Source organism: Kogia breviceps, chromosome 5 (assembly GCF_026419965.1).
Source record: "Kogia breviceps isolate mKogBre1 chromosome 5, mKogBre1 haplotype 1, whole genome shotgun sequence".
Classification (NCBI taxonomy): Eukaryota; Metazoa; Chordata; class Mammalia; order Artiodactyla; family Physeteridae; genus Kogia; species Kogia breviceps.
The window spans coordinates 46,569,351-46,586,459 of NC_081314.1; the positions used below are offsets into that span (position 1 = coordinate 46,569,351).

Here is a 17,109-nt window from a genome sequence, read left to right on the forward strand (position 1 = left end):
GGCTATTCGGGGTCTTTTGCGTTTCTGTACAAATTGTGAAATTTTTTGTTCTAGTTCTGTGAAAAATGCCAGTTGTAGTTTGATAGGTAGATTGCATTGAATCTGTAGATTGTTTTGGGTAGTAGAGTCATTTTCCACAATGTTCAGTCTTCCAATCCAAGAACATGGTATATCTCTCCATCTATTTGTATCATCTTTAATTTCTTTCATCAGTGTCTTATAATTTCCTGCATACAGGTCTTTTGTCTCCTTAGGTAGGTTTATTCCTAGATATTTTATTCTTTTTATTGCATTGGTAAATGGGAGTGTTTTCTTAATTTCACTTTCAGATTTTTCATCATTAGTGTATCGGAATGCCAGAGATTTCTGTGCATTAATTTTGTATCCTGCTACTTCACCAAATTCATTGATTAGCTCTAGTAGTTTTCTGGTAGCATCTTTAGGATTCTCTATGTAGAGTATCATGTCATCTGCAAAGAGTGACAGCTTTACTTCTTTTCCGAATTGGATTCCTTTTATTTATTTTTCTTCTCTGATTGCTGTAGCTTAAACGTCCAAAACTGTGTTGAATAATAGTGGTGAGAGTGGGCAACCTTGTCTTGTTCCTGATGTTAGTGGAAATGGTTTCAGTTTTTCACCACAGAGGACGATATTGGCTGTGGGTTTGTCATATATGGCTTTTATTATGTTGAGGAAAGTTCCCTCTATGCCTACTTTCTGGAGAGATTTTGTCATAAGTTGGTGTTAAATTTTGTCAAAAGCTTTCTCTGCATCTATTGAGATGATCATATGGTTTTTCTCCTTCAGTTTGTTGATATGGTGTATCACAATGATTGATTTGCGTATATAGAAGAATCCTTGCATTCCTGGTATAAACCCCACTTGATCATGGTGTATGATCCTTTTAATGTGCTGTTGGATTCTGTTTGCTAGTATTTTGTTGAGGATTTTTGCATCTATGTTCATCAGTGATATTGGCCTGTAATTTTCTTTCTTTCTTTGTGACATCTTTGTCTGGTTTTGGTATCAGGGTGATGGTGGCCTCATAGAATGAGTTTAGGAGTGTTCCTTCCTCTGCTATATTTTGGGCGAGTTTGTGAAGGATAGGTGTTAGCTCTTCTCTAAATGTTTTTTAGAATTTGCCTGTGAAGCCATCTGGTCCTGGGCTTTTGCTTGTTGGAAGATTTTTAATCACAGTTTCAATTTCACTGCTTCTGATTGGTCTGTTCATATTTTCTATTTCTTCCTGTTTCAGTCTCGGCAGGTTGTGCATTTCTAAGAGCTTGTCCATTTCTTCCAGGTTGTCCATTTTATTCGCAGAGTTGCTTGCAGTAACCTCTCATAATCTTTTCTATTTCTCAGTGTCAGTTGTTACTTCTCCTTTTTCATTTCTAATTCTATTGTTTGAGTGTTCTCCCTTTTTTTTCTTGATGAGTCTGGCTAATGGTTTATCAATTTTGTTTATCTTCTCAAAGAACCAGCTTTTAGTTTTATTGATCCTTGCTATCGTTTCCTTCATTTCTTTTTCATTTATTTCTGATCTGATCTTTATGATTTCTTTCCTTCTGCTAACTTTAGGGGGTTTTTTTGTTCTTCTTTCTCTGATTGCTTTAGGTACAACGTTAGGTTGTTTATTTGAGAGGTTTCTTGTTTCTTAAGGTAGGATTGTATTGCTATAAACTTTCCTCTTAGAACTGCTTTTGCTGCATCCCATAGGTTTTGGGTCATCATGTTTTCATTGTCATTTGTTTCTATGTAGTTTTTTATTTTCTCTTTGATTTCTTCAGTGATCACTTCGTTATTAAGTAGTGTATTGTTTATCCTCCATGTGTTTGTATTTTTTACAGGTGTTTTCCTGTAATTGATATCTAGTCTCATAGCGTTGTGGTCAGAAAAGATACTTGATACGATTTCAATTTTCTTAAATTTACTGAGGCTTGATTTGTGACCCAAGATATGATATATCCTGGAGAATGTTCACCATGAGCACTTGAGAAGAATGTGTAGTTTTTGGATGGAATGTCCTATAAATATCAATTAAGTCTAGTTTAATATATCATTTAAAGCTTGTGTCTCCTTATTTATTTTCATTTTAGATGATCTGTCCATTGGTGAAAGTGGGGTGTTAAAAGTCCCCTACTATGATTGTGTTACTGTCGATTTCCCCTTTTATGGCTGTTAGTATTTGCCTTATGTATTGAGGTGTTCCTATGTTTGGTGCATAAATATTTACAATTGTTACATATTCTTCATGGATCAATCCCTTGATCATTATGTAGTGTCCTTGTTTGTCTCTTGTAATAGTTTTTATTTTAAAGTCTATTTTGTCTGATACGAGAATTGCTACTCCAGCTTTCTTCTGATTTCCATTTGCATGGAATATCTTTTTCCATCCACTCCCTTTCAGTCTGTATGTGTCCCTAGGTCTGAAGTGGGTCTCTTGTAGACAGCATATATATGGGTGTTTGTTTGTTTTTTTTTTCGGTACGCGGGCCTCTCACTGTTGTGGCCTCTCCCTTTGCGGAGCACAGGCTCCGGACGCGTAGGCTCAGGGGCCCAGCCGCTCCGCGGCATGTGGGATCTTCCCTTACCGGGGCACGAACCTGCGTCCCCTGCATCGGCAGGCGGACTTTCAACCACTGCACCACCAGGGAAGCCCTGGGTGTTGTTTTTGTATCCATTCAGCCAATCTGTGTCTTTTGGTGGGAGCGTTTAATCCTTTTACATTTAAGTTAATTATCAATATGTATGTTCCTTTTACCATTTACTTAATTGTTTCAAGTTTGTTCTTGTAGGTCTTTTCCTTCTCTTGTGTTTCTTGCCTAGAGAAGTTCCTTTAGCATTTGTTGTAAAGCTGGTTTGGTGGTGCTGAACTCTCTCAGCTTTTGCTTGTCTGTAAAGCTTTTAATTTCTCCATCAAATGTGAATGAGATCTTTGCTTGGTAGAGTAATCTCGGTTGTAGGTTTTTCTGTTTCATCACTTTAAATATGTCCTGCCACTCCCTTCTGGCTTGCAGAGTTTCTGCTGAAAGATCAGCTGTTAACCTTACAGGGATTCTCTTGTGTATTATTGTTTTTCCCTTGCTCTTTTTTTTGTTTGTTTGTTTGTTTGTTTATGTGGTATGCGGGCCCCTCACCGCTGTGACCTCTCCCGTTGCAGAGCACAGGCTCCGGACGCGCAGGCTCAGCGGCCATGGCTTCACGGAGCCAGCCGCTCTGCGGCACGTGGGATCCTCCCGGACCGGGTCACGAACCCGTGTCCCCTGCATCGGCAGGCGAACTCTCAACCACTGCGCCACCAGGGAAGCCCTCCCTTGCTGCTTTTAATATGTTTTCTTTGTATTTAACTTTTGATAGTTTGATTACTATGTGTCTTGGTGTGTTTCTCCTTGCATTTATCCTGTATGAGACTTTCTGTGCTTTCTGTACTTGATTAACTATTTCCTTTCCCATATTAGGGAAGTTTTCAATTATAATCTCTTCAAATATTTTCTCAGTCCCTTTCATTTTCTCTTCTTCTGAGAGCCCTATAATTTGAATGTTGGTGCGTTTAATATTGTCCCAGAGGTCTCTGAGACTGTCCTCAGTTCTTTTCATTCTTTTTTCTTTATTCTGCTCTGCAGTAGGTATTTCCACTATTTTATCTTTCAGTTCACTTATCTGTTCTTCTGCCTCAGTTATTCTGCTTTGATCCCTTCTAGAGTATTTTTAATTTCATTTATTGTGTTGTTCATCATTGCTTGTTTCCTCTTTAGTTCTTCTAGGTCCTTGTTAACTGTTTCTTGCATTTTGTCTATTCTATTTCCAAGATTTTGGATCATCTTTACTATCATTATTCTCAATTATTTTTTAGGTAAATGCCCTATTTCCTCTTCATTTGTTAGGTCTGGTGGGTTTTTACCTTGCTTTTTCGTCTGCTATGTGTTTTTCTGATTTCTCATTTTGCCTGTCTTACTCTGTTTGGGGTCTCCTTTTTGCAGGTTGCAGGTTTGTAGTTCCCGTTGTCTTTGGTATCTGTCCCCAGTGGCTAGAGTTGGTTCAGTGGGTTGTGTAGGCTTCCTGGTGGAGGGGACTAGTGCCTGTGTTCTGGTGGATGAGGCTGTATGTTGTCTTTCTGGTGGCAGGTCCACGTCTGGTGGTGTGTTTTGGGGTGTCTGTAGCCTTATTATGATTTTAGGCAGCCTCTCTGCTAATGGGTGGGGTTGTGTTCCTGTCTTGCTAGTTGTTTGGAATAGGGTGTCCAGCACTGTAGCTTGCTGGTCGTTGAGCGAAGCTGGGTCTTGGTGTTGAGATTGAGATCTCTGGGAAGGTTTTTTTGTGGTACGGAGGCCTCTCACTGTTGTGGCCTCTCCCATTGCGGAGCACAGGCTCTGGACACGCAGGCTCAGCAGCCATGGCTCATGGGCCCAGCTGCTTCGCGGCATGTGGGATCTTCCCTCACCAGGGCATGAACCCGTGTCACCTGCATCAGCAGGCGGATTCTCAACCACTGCACCACCAGGGAAGCCCTCTCTGGGAGATTTTTGCCATTTGATATTACATGGAGCTGGGAGGTCTCTTGTGGATCAGTGTCCTGAAGTTGGCTCTCCCACCTCAGAGGCACAGCACTGACTCCTGGCTGGAATACCAAGGGCCTTGCATCCACACAGCTCCTGTTTTGGAGGCTGATACACTTAAGGATGACAAGTCAAATTTGTGAGCTTGTTGGATGAAGAGGTTGATTCCATTAACGTGCTGTCTGTCACCTGTCTGTGAGGTCAGGTAGGTCGCCGACTGTGTTCGGCTCCAGGAGATCCTTCCCCAGTGATCGTACCCAGAAGAAGAAGCAAACTGGGGTGTTGGATTTTGTCAAATGCTTTTTCTTTATTGATATCATCATATGATTTTTTTTTCTTTTTAACCTGTTGATATGATTAATGTGCTACATTAATTTGATTTTCACATGTTGAACCAGCCTTGCATACATGGGTTAAATCCCACTTGGTAATGGTGTACAGTTCTTTTATGTTTTGTTGAGGATTTTTGAATCTATGTTCATGAGAGATTGGTCTGTAGATTGCTTTCCTTGTAATGTCTTTGTCTAGTATTGGTTTTAAGGTAATGTTGACCTTGTAAATGAGTTAGGAAGTATTGCCTCTGTTTCTGCCTTTGGGAAAAGATTCTAGAGGAATGGTGTAATTTCTACCTTAAATGTTTGCTAGAATTCACCTGTGAATCCATCAGGGCCTGGTGCTTTCTATTTTGGAAGATTACTAATTATTGACTGAATTTCTTTAATAAATATAGGTCTATTCCTTTGTCCTTTTGACATGACTTTCCTAGTCTTTGAAAGCATCCTTACTTGTGGGACAACACCATAACATTTAGGTGTTCCAAAATCACATTGTATAATTCCTACCCCATATCTGAAGTCACGTGTTTCTTCAAGGATGTAAGTCTGATTTCTTCTACTATAAAATAGTATTTGGAGGCCCCCCCAAAACTATATAGTAACAGTGCTCATTTCTATTGAGGTAATATTGTGTCTTGAGACAAAAATAACTTCCAGTAACTTGAGAAAATCAATGGGAATGGAAGAATTACTTTTCATATTTTTCTTTAAAATAAAAAATTTGATAATACGATTAAGAACAAACGTTTAGGGCTTCCTTGGTGGCACAGTGGTTAAGAATCTGCCTGCCAACGCAGGGGACACGGGTTCGAGCCCCAGCCTGGGAAAATCCCACATGCCGCGGAGCAACTGAGCCTGCGTTCTAGAGCCTGTGCTCTGCAACAAGAGAAGCCAAGACAGTGAGAAGCCCACGCGCCACAACGAAGAGTAGCCACCGCTTGCCTCAACTAGAGAAAGCCCATGAACAGCAACAAAGACCTAATACAGCCAAAAATAAAAACAAATTAATAAATTTATTTTAAAAAAGAAAGAAACATTTATCATTTAAGCACCACCACTTCCCATCAGGCATACTTTCTTTGCTGTCAAAAAATGCATTTAGCTAGAATTTAGTGTTTTCCTGGCAATTCGATTTTTTTTTCCCAGTTTTTTCCTAAATCTGGGACCAGTCTGTTATTTCAGTTTCTTCCTCTCTCTCTACCTCTCCTTTTCACCTCTTTGAGATTCCTTAATTCTGTCTATAATCCTTAGTATTTTGCCTTTGATCCAATTTTACTTGGTTCTGTTTTTGTTAGTAAAAGGTATTGGCACATGCTGTTCTTCATTCAGCCGGGAACTTTGAAATGTCAGTTACAATTGCTTTTAAAATTCCATGTTGGAAAGGGTCTTTAATAGTTTTCTGCTTTAAAAGTTCAAACTTGAGATGATGTTTCAATGGTAAATAGTTTTTTAAAAAAGTTATACTTCAAAATAGTAGACATTGAAAAAACTGATGAAGATTTGGGTTCTGTTGTGGTAGTGGTGCTGCTGGGATTGCTAGATTATTTTCTCTGAAGCCTGTTTTTTTTAACCTTATGTGTAAAACAAAGGGTTGCTTAAGATATTTTCTGGATTTAAGATTCCCCTACTTTTTTAATTATTCTTTTTGCTCAGTCTGTGTTGGCCCATCTCCCTGTGAGAGCATTTCTTTTGAGTATTCTACATATGTGTCTGTTTTTAGGTGACAATGTTAATGTTTTATAAAAGCCTTGAATAAAATCTTAACAAAAATATTTATTTTATGAATTACTTATGAGTCTTTTTCTGTACTCATAATTCAGTAATTTGTTAATTTTGACAGTGTTTCAGAGATCTGGAAAATAAAACAATTTCTGTGTTTAAAATGAAAATCAGAAAACCAAAATCAACATTGTATTTAACTTTTCTATGAGATGCTTTTTAAGTTATGCCTAGATTATTGAAGAGTTCATTTTCTTTCCTGTTAAGCATACCCTCGGGGAAGTCTGGGTACAGAAAACTTCTGAAATGAATACAGATAAACAGTATTTTTGTCGCACTCATTTGGGACATCTTCTAAATCCTGGAGACCTGGTGTTGGGGTTTGTATTATTTTATAGTATTTTAAACGGCCGACTAGCATTGCAGATTTTCTCTGGGAGCCAGCAAAGCTATCTAAAGTTGTTTATCCTAAAAAGAATTTGAGTTCTTAGGAGCCATATAGTTCACTTTATTATTGATAACTAAATGAAATTATTGATTGGACAGAAGCCCATAGTTATTTCATTTTCGCCATCATCTTAAAGAGTCATTTATTACAAGATTTTGAGTAATTGAACCCTGAAGTAGTATGATTAGATTATGTTTGTAGTTTTTTGGGAGAGCAGGTAGTTTTTTATTATGCATATGCTGTTGTTAAAATATTTCACTTTTAAAATATGGCAGCTATATATGTAAAGGGTCTTTATAGGCATAGGATAGTCATTCTGATGCAGAGCTTATAAGCATGCCTTAAACATTATTTTTGCTCTTAGGATTTCAGTTCCTTTTACTAGAGAATGAGGGGTGTTTTGTTTTTGTTGTCTATAAACTGAATGGAACCGTGTAACTGAATCCTAATGTTAGACTGATATATGTCTGTTTTGCTTCTTTATAAGAGTATAGTAAGGTGAACAATAATGGATGATATGTGAAACTGAGAGATAGAGTGCATTATTATCTTTACCAGGATCTGTAGAAGCCTGTTCACTGTATAGTACACTGCAAAACTTGTAAAGTGGGAAAGCATATTAAATGTTTGATCTTAGGAGGAACTGTTAGGTGATCATCTATAAAATAAAAAATTACATGGAAAGAGTAAGTGTTTTTGTCCTTAAGTGTTTCATTGTTTTCATTTCAGGTTTGATTTGGCCAACTGTAACTTAAATGATGAGCATGTCAACAAAATGAAATCAGATAGAGTCCCAGATGTGGTAAGGCTTTAGATCTTCCTTTTTCATGTGTTGAAGACGATTGATGTAACTCTTATGGGTAAGATTCATGAGTTCACATTTTTGAAAGTAATCAATTTAGAGGTTTCTTTTGAAATTGCAGTTAAGGTATAATAGCAAAACCTTCATTTAAGATAATTATTCTGGGCTTCCCTGGTGGCACAGTGGTTGAGAGTCCGCCTGCCAATGCAGGGGACACGGGTTCTTGCCCCGGTCTGGGAGGAACCCATAGGCCGCGGAGCGGCTGGGCCCGTGAGCCATGGCTGCTGAGCCTGTGCTCTGCGACAGGAGAGGCCACAACAGTGAGAGGCTGGCGTACCGAAAAAAAAAAAAAAAAAAAAAAAAGATAATTATTCTTAGTGGATAAAATCTAAGATTTATTGAGTTTTTTTAGTTGCTCTTATAATCATATTTTCATTCTGTCACAATACTTGATAGTATCTGTAGGGTAAAAATAAATTTGCAGCTAAAAATGATGACCTTTAGAATTTATTCCTGTTCATTCTTTTAGGCTCAGCTTATTTCATGTTTTGTTAAGAAGGCATTTAGAGTTAAAACCATCATTCAGGTTTGAATATAATTGTTGTTGAAAATAATCTTCACAGTGTTAAGTCTTAGAGAAAGAATGTTACTTCTGAAAAAAATCTTAGATTCTAACATGAGTTTATCAGAATCCTGAGCAGCAGTGAATGTGAAATGTGAAAGACCCTATCTCCTGTTTGCTTAACTTAATCTTTTAAAATAAACATTGATCTCTTTAGCTGTGGGCAAAAATAAAGTCATGGTATAAGAAGGGCTCCTCTCCTCACCACCCAGTTGTGCTTTTATTAATTAATAATTTAGGAAATAGAAGCATGGTTTCGGTGTAAGTCTAAATAGGTATTTTTCAAAAAGGTCATAAGAGAAGATCAAAATGGTCTTACATAGATTTTGTATTATAAAGTTATTTTCATTTATTCTACACTTTATTAAATTGTTCTGGGATATACAGTTGTGAAAATATATATATAATTCTGTAAGTGCTTATTAGTAGGAATGAAAGGGAGAAAAAGTGTCTGCCTGTGATAATGTTTCAGAATGATTTATGTGAATGATAGCTGAAAACTGAACTTTGGTATAAAGGAAGAAAAAAAACCACCAGAAACATGAAATATTTGGTATAAAAAATTTTCAGTCACTGGAAAATTTCAGTTAGTAAATTTTAACAGTTATACAAATAATGGCTAAATGCATTCTCATAAAATATTAAGTACATTAATAAAAATGTTAAAAGTCCTCTCCACACCACTTCTTGATCCCTACTCCTTTCCCTTAAGGTATAACCACTGTCATTAGTTTGGTGTCTTCTGGCATTCCCATAAGCGTTCATTTTAAAAATTTTGTTGGATTTTGAGGTTCTGTTACCTAGTTCCCATTTTTTTGTAACTTTGCAAATACTTCTCTTACTTTTAGGTGTTAATCAAGAAGAGCTATGACCGTACCAAACGTCAGCGTCGTAGAAACTGGAAACTGAAAGAGCTTGCAAGAGATAGAGAAAACATGGATACAGATGATGAAAGGTCCCACTTTCTTTATATTTTATATGTTGTCTCAAAGAAAATTCTTATGATACATCTTTATGGTTTTTTTTTTAATCATAAAGAAATATTCACCACACACTTGCTCCTTGCACTCAATATTAATTTTCTGTTCTTATCAATATGTTGTTTGGATCAGTATTAACAGATGTAATGACATTTAACACAGATTTAGTTATTATTTCCTGGGTTATGACCTGACAATTGCAGTGTTAATATTGATGATTCTTTTGAAAATATAATGAGTAATTTACTTTGTGGATATCACAAATAGCAAATGAGTACTTATGATTTAGTATATATAAAAAGAAAATAGCACATTGATATCAAATATGCTGTCTTTCAAACAACTTTAAGGAGAAATGAAGATACTGTGTTCTAGAAAAGTTTATTGGATGTTTAGTGGCCTTAATGATGACATTAATGACACTGATGTATAAAAAAATGAAAAGTTTAAATAAAGTTATGTCATGAAATGTGAGTGGGAAACAGCAATATTTCTAAAATATAGTCTCATAGTATAATTTAAAATACGTATATATAAATATATAATGTTAAATAGATATTGTAAGTACATATTTGACTATTTTATCTATAGTCTTAAAAAGTGTGTGTATTTCAACTTGGCCATACATTTTTTTGGGGGGAGGGTAAAGTATGAAGGGGTCTTGTTATTTTCTTATAATTAATGTCACCTATATTCAGGTGTGTGTTTTTTTTAATAATGTAATTTTGAAAGAAAAAAGTTTTTAAAAACCTATCAGTAGTTAGTTAACATCCATATTTGACCTTCAGTTACTATTTTTAAAGATTTTAATACTTGGAACACACTTATAATGCTGAAAATGAAGAAAACATTAACTTCATACTTTCTTGGTAAAGGTGAAATACTTAAATGTTTCTTTACCCTTCTATAGGCAATACCAAGATTTCCTTGAAGATCTTGAAGAAGATGAGGCAATTAGAAAAAATGTGAACATTTATAGAGGTTGGTGAATTAGGAGTATTTGATTTAAGTTGTAGCTTCTGTAAATAGATATATTAACCCAGTATGAGTATTTTGGTATCTTAAACTCTGATTCCATAAATGACTTTTATCATGTGTTTTTAAAACTACTCTAAACATATACCCACCCCCCCAGAAAAATCCCAAACTTGCACAACAGTAAAACTTATTAAAATGTTGTTTACTATACCACATTTGATATCATTTGCATCCTAGCATGATCCCTCAATTTGCTGATCCCTATACAAGTGGATGGTTATTCATACATTTATGCAAGTTCAGTCATTCAATGCATATTTAAATGCCTGCTCTAGATATGATATAAGTGCTGTGGATATAATATGGTTAAGTAATAGTAATGCTGCTGAGTACAGGTATTTGCATATTTCCATAGTTGTATTTATTTGAAATCCCCTTTTTATTTTTTCTTAGATTCAACCATTCCTGTGGAAGGTGACACAGATGATGAAGGAGCACCTCGAATTAGTCTGGCTGAGATGCTTGAAGACCTTCACATTTCCCAAGATGCTACTGGTGAAGAAGGTGAATCGATGATGACATAATGAGATCATGTTGTAGATGGTTTCCACATCCGTAGGCTTAGGATGTTGGACAAAAATAATTTTTACTGTCTATTCTGTCTATGCCTTCATATTGAGAGAAGAGAAATTTAGTTTTAAACCTGAATAAATATGACTATTTTGATTGTTCACTTGAAGCACTGATAAAGGTTGATGGCTTTGAAGTTTTCGATAAAAAAATGCAGAATGTAATTATTACTGATATTTAGGCCATTTTACGTATGGAATTTTATTGGCTTGCTTTTTTATCAGACACTAGTATCTTCACGTACTATAGCTCTGGGTTTAAAAGCTCGCAAGTTGTGATTCCTTGGAGGTTACCTAAATCTTCAAGCAGAAAACAAGCTTTCACATTCTGTTTATATTGATTGCTTTAGTAGAAGAGCATATGAAGAATCATTTTTAATAAGAACTTGCCATGCACTTAGTCTACTTTAGATCATTTTTATGTCCTTGGGATAGAAAACTTGGGGTTTGGTTTATCGTTGGACTTTCAGTAGGAAAGCTGTCTTTTTATTTGTAGTATTTACCTCTTCAAAAGCTGTTAAGCTGGGGATTATCTTAATTTTCATTGCAGAAGCAAGTATATTCAAAATATTTGTAGATTTGTAGCAAACAGTATTTAAAGGTTAAATAACAATTTATACCTTTGTTGTTTTGGCTTGTGCCAGCAGTTTAATGAAGTAGCTGCTTATGTCATAAAAATGTCTTCCTATCACTTCAGGGATTTTGCTTTTAAAATTTTGGTTTACAAATTGAGAAGGAATTCTCTCTTTATAAGTTTCTATCACTGAACACATCACTATCAAAAAGAATATTAGAATCCAGCATATAGTTGATGAAGTAATGAAAATGATCTTCATGCTTTATAAAACCACGAATCAGATTTGAATGAGGAATGCCATCCACATCCTTGAAGGAAAAGCATTGGCTTGGGTTTTAAAGTGTTCTGAAAATGAAGTATTAAGATCCTATTTCTATAAGCAAGATCAGACTTACTAAGCACTAATTCATAAATTCTATATATTACCACTATACAAGGAAATTGAGTAAGTGCTGAATGGAACATTTTCTTTTTTTTAAGATCAGACTCCCTAATTCTTAAGTTTTGAATAAAGGCCTGTGCTTTCTAAAGTCGCTTCTGTCTGCAAATTTAAAGTTTTTACCTGTGGTCTGTGTTTACCTCTTCTATGTCAAGACTTTAAAAAGCATGAAAATAAAAACATTCTCCCCCTTTTTTGTGTCCTTGAAGTGATTATGTGGGTGTCATATTTAAATTTCATGCAGGTTTCTGAAGTAGAATTAATGTTATTTAAGTGCTTGTCATATGACTTTCCCACTGAAAAATGTAATTTCTCACTAACCTTATTTAGTCTTACTTGTTTTCATGTTATGTCTTTATGAGTAATGAAATCTTTTGGTTGAAAGAAGGCTGTGACAAGATGAGGGAATATAGCTAAAAGAAAAGCTGTTAGCCAAGAGTGCACACAGTTATATAGCCTTGATAAATCTACCATTTTAGAGGATAATTTCCAGGCTTATGTCCCAGAGTTGATACAACTTGAGAATGCTGGTATTAATCAAAATAACAGGAACCTGATTTATAACCCAATTTATAAATATTCTAAGTCAGTATGATTGATTATTTTTTTGTGGCCAGATCTGCACTCAAAGCTGCTGTTTTATTGGCAAGAGGCACTTGATGAGCAAGGAAACAGTTGAGGGGAGAGAGTTGCTTGTGTGGTTAGATGTTTAACAGCATCAAGCAAATTCCTTGCCGCAGTGGAACCCAGAATTCCAGACTTTGTGCTAGAACACACTTCTCTGATCAGTTCTGAGTAAGCGCCAGGAGTTTTCCCATGACTTTTAAAATTTTAGTAAAGGTGTTCATGTTGAGTCCCATCCTTTATTTTTTTTTAATAAGTTTATTTATTTTATTTATTTTTGGCTGCGTTGGGTTCATTGCTGCGCACGGGCTTTCTCTAGTGGTGGCGAGCAGGGGCTGCTCTCCGTTGCGGTGCATGGGCTCCTCATTGCGATGGCTTCTCTTGTGGAGCACAGGCTCTAGATGGCTGGCTCAGTAGTTGTGGCTTCCGGGCTCTAGAGTTCAGGCTCAGTAGTTGTGGCGCACGGGCTTAGCTGCTCCGCAACATGTGGGATCTTCCCAGACCAGGGATCAAACCTATGTCCCCTTCATTGGCAGGTGGATTCTTAACCACTGTGCCACCAGGGAAGTCCGATTCCCATTCTTTAGATAACTTGATCTGGTATTTTTAGCCCAGAGGATGTTTACTTTAAAAAATAATTTATTTTTAATTCTGACATAATTTCAGACAAAAGTTACAAAATAGTACAGAGAATTCCTTGATACCCTTCACTTGGATTTGCCACACTTGAACATAACCTTATTTTCTTTCTTCCTCTTTTCAATATATTTTTTCCTGAGCCATTTAAGAGTAACCCCCTAAATATTTGTTTTTTTCCCTCCAAAACAAGGAATTTGTTTACATAATCACAGTGCAATGATCAAAATCAGTAAATTAACATTGGCACAATACTGTTATCCAATTGATGGACCACATTGAGATTTTGTCAGTTATCCCAACCATAAAGTCTTTTATGGAAAAATAAATATCTAAGATTGTATGTTGCATTGGGTTCTCTTATGTCTTTAGACTTCTTTCATCTGGATCCATTCCTGAGTTTTTTAAAAATGTAATTGGCATTTTTGAAGAGTCCAAACCAGTTGTTTTGTAGAGTGACCTCAGCTTAGGCTTGTCTGGCTTTCCTGATGATTAAATTTATGTTAAGCCCTTTTAGCAGGACTTCCCCAGACGTAATGCTAAATTCTCAATGCATTGCATCAGGAGACGTATGCTGTCATTAGTCCAGATGTTCCCAAATGTTCTTGGGTTATATTAGTTGGTTTTCTGTTTGAAGGGATTAAAGGATTTAATCCTTTGCAATTGTTATTTTAACTTGATTTTTCTTTTTAAATTCATTAACTTATAGATGGTGAAGCTTATGCTTTGATTTACAGTTCTTTGAATTTTAACATGTGTAGATTCATGTAATCGCTACTACAATTTAAATACAAAAAAATTCTATCATCCTCCCCAATCTCCCTAAATTCCCTTTGCTATACCCCTTTGTTTTCAAACCCTTCACCCATCCTTAACTCCTGCCAACTTCCAATCTGTTTTCTAACCTTACGGTTTGCTTTTTCCAAAATATGTAAATGCAGTCATACAGTATGTGACCATTTGAGTCTGGTTTTTTTAACTTAGCGTGTGGTACACTTGAGATTCATCTAAGGTGTGGTATATGTCAAGAGTTGTTACTTTTTATTTTGAATAATATTGCATTGTATGGATGTACCACATTTTATTCATTCCTCTGGTGAGGCACATTTGAATTTCCAGGTTTTGATGATTAGGAGTAAAGCTGCTTTGAATATTTATATACAGGTTTCATTTTACTTGGATAAATAACTAGAGATGCGATTGTTGGATCCTTATAGTATTTGTATATTTAACTGTTTCCAAGTGGTTCGTGCCTTTTTGCTTTCCCACCAGCAGTGTATCAACATCTCAGTAACTGTGCATCCTCACCACCACTTGATGTTGTCATTTTTTTAAAACCATCCTAATAGGTGGTTGGTTGTGTCCTTTGTGGTTTTAATTTACATTTCCCTAATGGCTTATCATGTTGAGCATCTTTTCGTATGCTTATTTGTTATCCGTATATCTTCACTGGTAAAATGGCTGTTCAAAACCTTTGCCTACTTTTAAAAATCAGGTTGTTTGTTTTCTTGTTAATCTTTTCTTTTGTTGCTCACATTATCCCAGAACTGGCTAGTGGGTGCCCCATCAGTGTGGCTCCTGTGTCCTTTTGCCACGTTCTTCTCCATATATTTGAGTTTATTCATGGATGCTGATAATGTAACTCTTTGAGTAGGTTTTGGATTTCCCTTGTTCAGGACCTGTGTGCAAGTTTCCTCCTGGCTTATTTTCATGATGGGACCAATTTTCCTAAAAATAGACCAATTTTCTTAAAAATAAGCCAGCCTTAGTTGAATCATCCTGTGAATTAAGGAATCATGAAATAACATCGTAAGAAACAGATATAGGCTATATTCATTCTCAGTTTATCAATTCTGTCACATGTTAAAATAGCTTGAGCAGTAGGGTGGTGAGCCTTGATGAAGGCAAGAAATCAGTCTCAATATCTCTTTGAACTTAACAATAGTGTAAGGAAAATAATCGATTTGACACATTTTGAAAGAACCACCTTATTGCCTAGGAAAGAGGCATGCTTAGATGCCTCCTGGTAAAACAAGACCTAAATATTTAAAAGTTATTAGAAGTAGTTTTGGCAATCACTGTTTCTGTAGCAATGCTGCTTGTACAGATGCTCACTCTCTTACAATAGTCCAGCTTAGGATTTTTCACCTTTACCATGGTGTGAAAGTGACATGCATTCAATAGAAACCATACTTTGAATTTTTATCTTTTTTTTCTCTCTCTCTTTTTTTTTCCTCTTTCTTTTTTTCCTCCTTTGGCCACGCCACACGGCATGCAGGATCTTAGTTCGCCGACCAGGGATAGAACCCGCTTTCCCTGCAGTGGAAACACAGGGTCTTAACCATTGAACCACCAGGGCAGTCCTTGAATTTTGATCTTTTCCCAGGCTAGGAATATGCAGTATGATACTCTCTTTGTGATGTTGGTTGGCGGCAGAGGGCATAGCTCCCAGTGCCATGAGGGGGTAAACAATCAATGTACTTACCGTCATTCTGTAAACATATAACCATTCTGTTTTTCACTTTCAGTACAGTGTTCATTAAATTACGTGAGACGTTCAACACTTTATTATAAATAGGCTTTGTGTTAGGTGATTTTGTCCACTGTAGGCTAATTAAGTATTATGAGCATTAAGGTAGGCTAGGCTAATCTGTGATGTTTGATAGGTTAGGTGTATTTAAATGCATTTTCAACTTAATGATATTTTCAATTTATGATGGGTTTATCAGGACTTAAACCCATCGTTTTATCTGATGGAGGTTTTGTTTTGTCTTTGATGGAGTTGGCACTGCAATGGTGCCTGTCACATTTTTCTTCTAACACAGTTTCACATAAATACGTTTATTTAAAACTCACTTCGTAGTGTTGTTGTGAGGTACTTTAAGATAATATATGGCACTAGTGAACGAGTAATTCTAGGGAAGCTATATTATCTAAAAATAAAAGCATGTTTGAAGTCAGCTTATCTGCCATCTGTTAGCTCCGTGGCCTAAAATTTCTGAACCTCTACCTTATCTTTTTTTTTTTTTTTTTCCGGTATGTGGGCCTCTCACTGTTGTGGCCTCTCCCGTTGCGGAGCACAGGCTCCGGACACGCAGGCCTAGCGGCCACGGCTCACGGGCTTAGTTGCTCCGCGGCATGTGGGATCTTCCCGGACCAGGGCACGAACCCGTGTCTCCTGCATCGGCAGGCGGATTCTCAACCACTGCGCCACCAGGGAAGCCCTACCTTATCTTTTAAAAAGGCATAGTGGTGTTCTTTTAAAACGGAATAGTAGTGTTCACAGAGTATTGTTAAAATTCTTAGCACAAATCAGTCTGCAATAAGTTGTAATTATTTAATAAATAGTATCTGCTTTTAAAATTTATAATCACAGTTCTAATGTTTAGTATTTAAGTAAGCTGAGCAAACAAATCTTGTATGCTTATACGTTTTAGAGCAGCATACAGCTTATTCTAGAAAATGTGTATGGCACAGAGAACTATAAAGACAAATCATAAATTGCCCATATTTCCAATAGAGAGAGATTTATCATTTAACACTTGGCTGTTTTTTCTTTTTTAATAGACTTTAATTTTTAATAGTTTCAGATCTTCAGAAAAAGTGAGAAGATAATACTGAGTATATCACACCCAGCTTCTCCTGTATTTAACATTTTAACATTTTGTATACTTTGTTATGCTTAATAAGCCAATATTGATATATTGTTATTAGCTAAGTCCATAGTTGATTTGATTTCCTTAGTTCTTATGTAATGTACTTGT

At 36.2% G+C, this 17,109-nt stretch overlaps 1 protein-coding gene across 3 annotated transcripts in view; it reads left to right on the forward strand.

Moving 5' to 3' along the window:
• Positions 1-12,290, forward strand: part of NMD3 (NMD3 ribosome export adaptor) — a 43,066-nt gene extending 30,776 nt beyond the window's left edge. For all 3 annotated transcript variants that reach the window (XM_059063611.2, XM_067033934.1, XM_067033933.1), the window contains exons 12-16: positions 6,878-6,990; positions 7,788-7,860; positions 9,331-9,437; positions 10,373-10,443; positions 10,894-12,290. In XM_059063611.2, coding sequence (XP_058919594.1) covers positions 6,878-6,990; positions 7,788-7,860; positions 9,331-9,437; positions 10,373-10,443; positions 10,894-11,024 — 495 coding nt within the window. In that variant the 3' untranslated portion in view covers positions 11,025-12,290. The remainder of the gene's footprint in view (positions 1-6,877; positions 6,991-7,787; positions 7,861-9,330; positions 9,438-10,372; positions 10,444-10,893) is intronic.
• Positions 12,291-17,109: the final 4,819 nt, after the last annotated feature.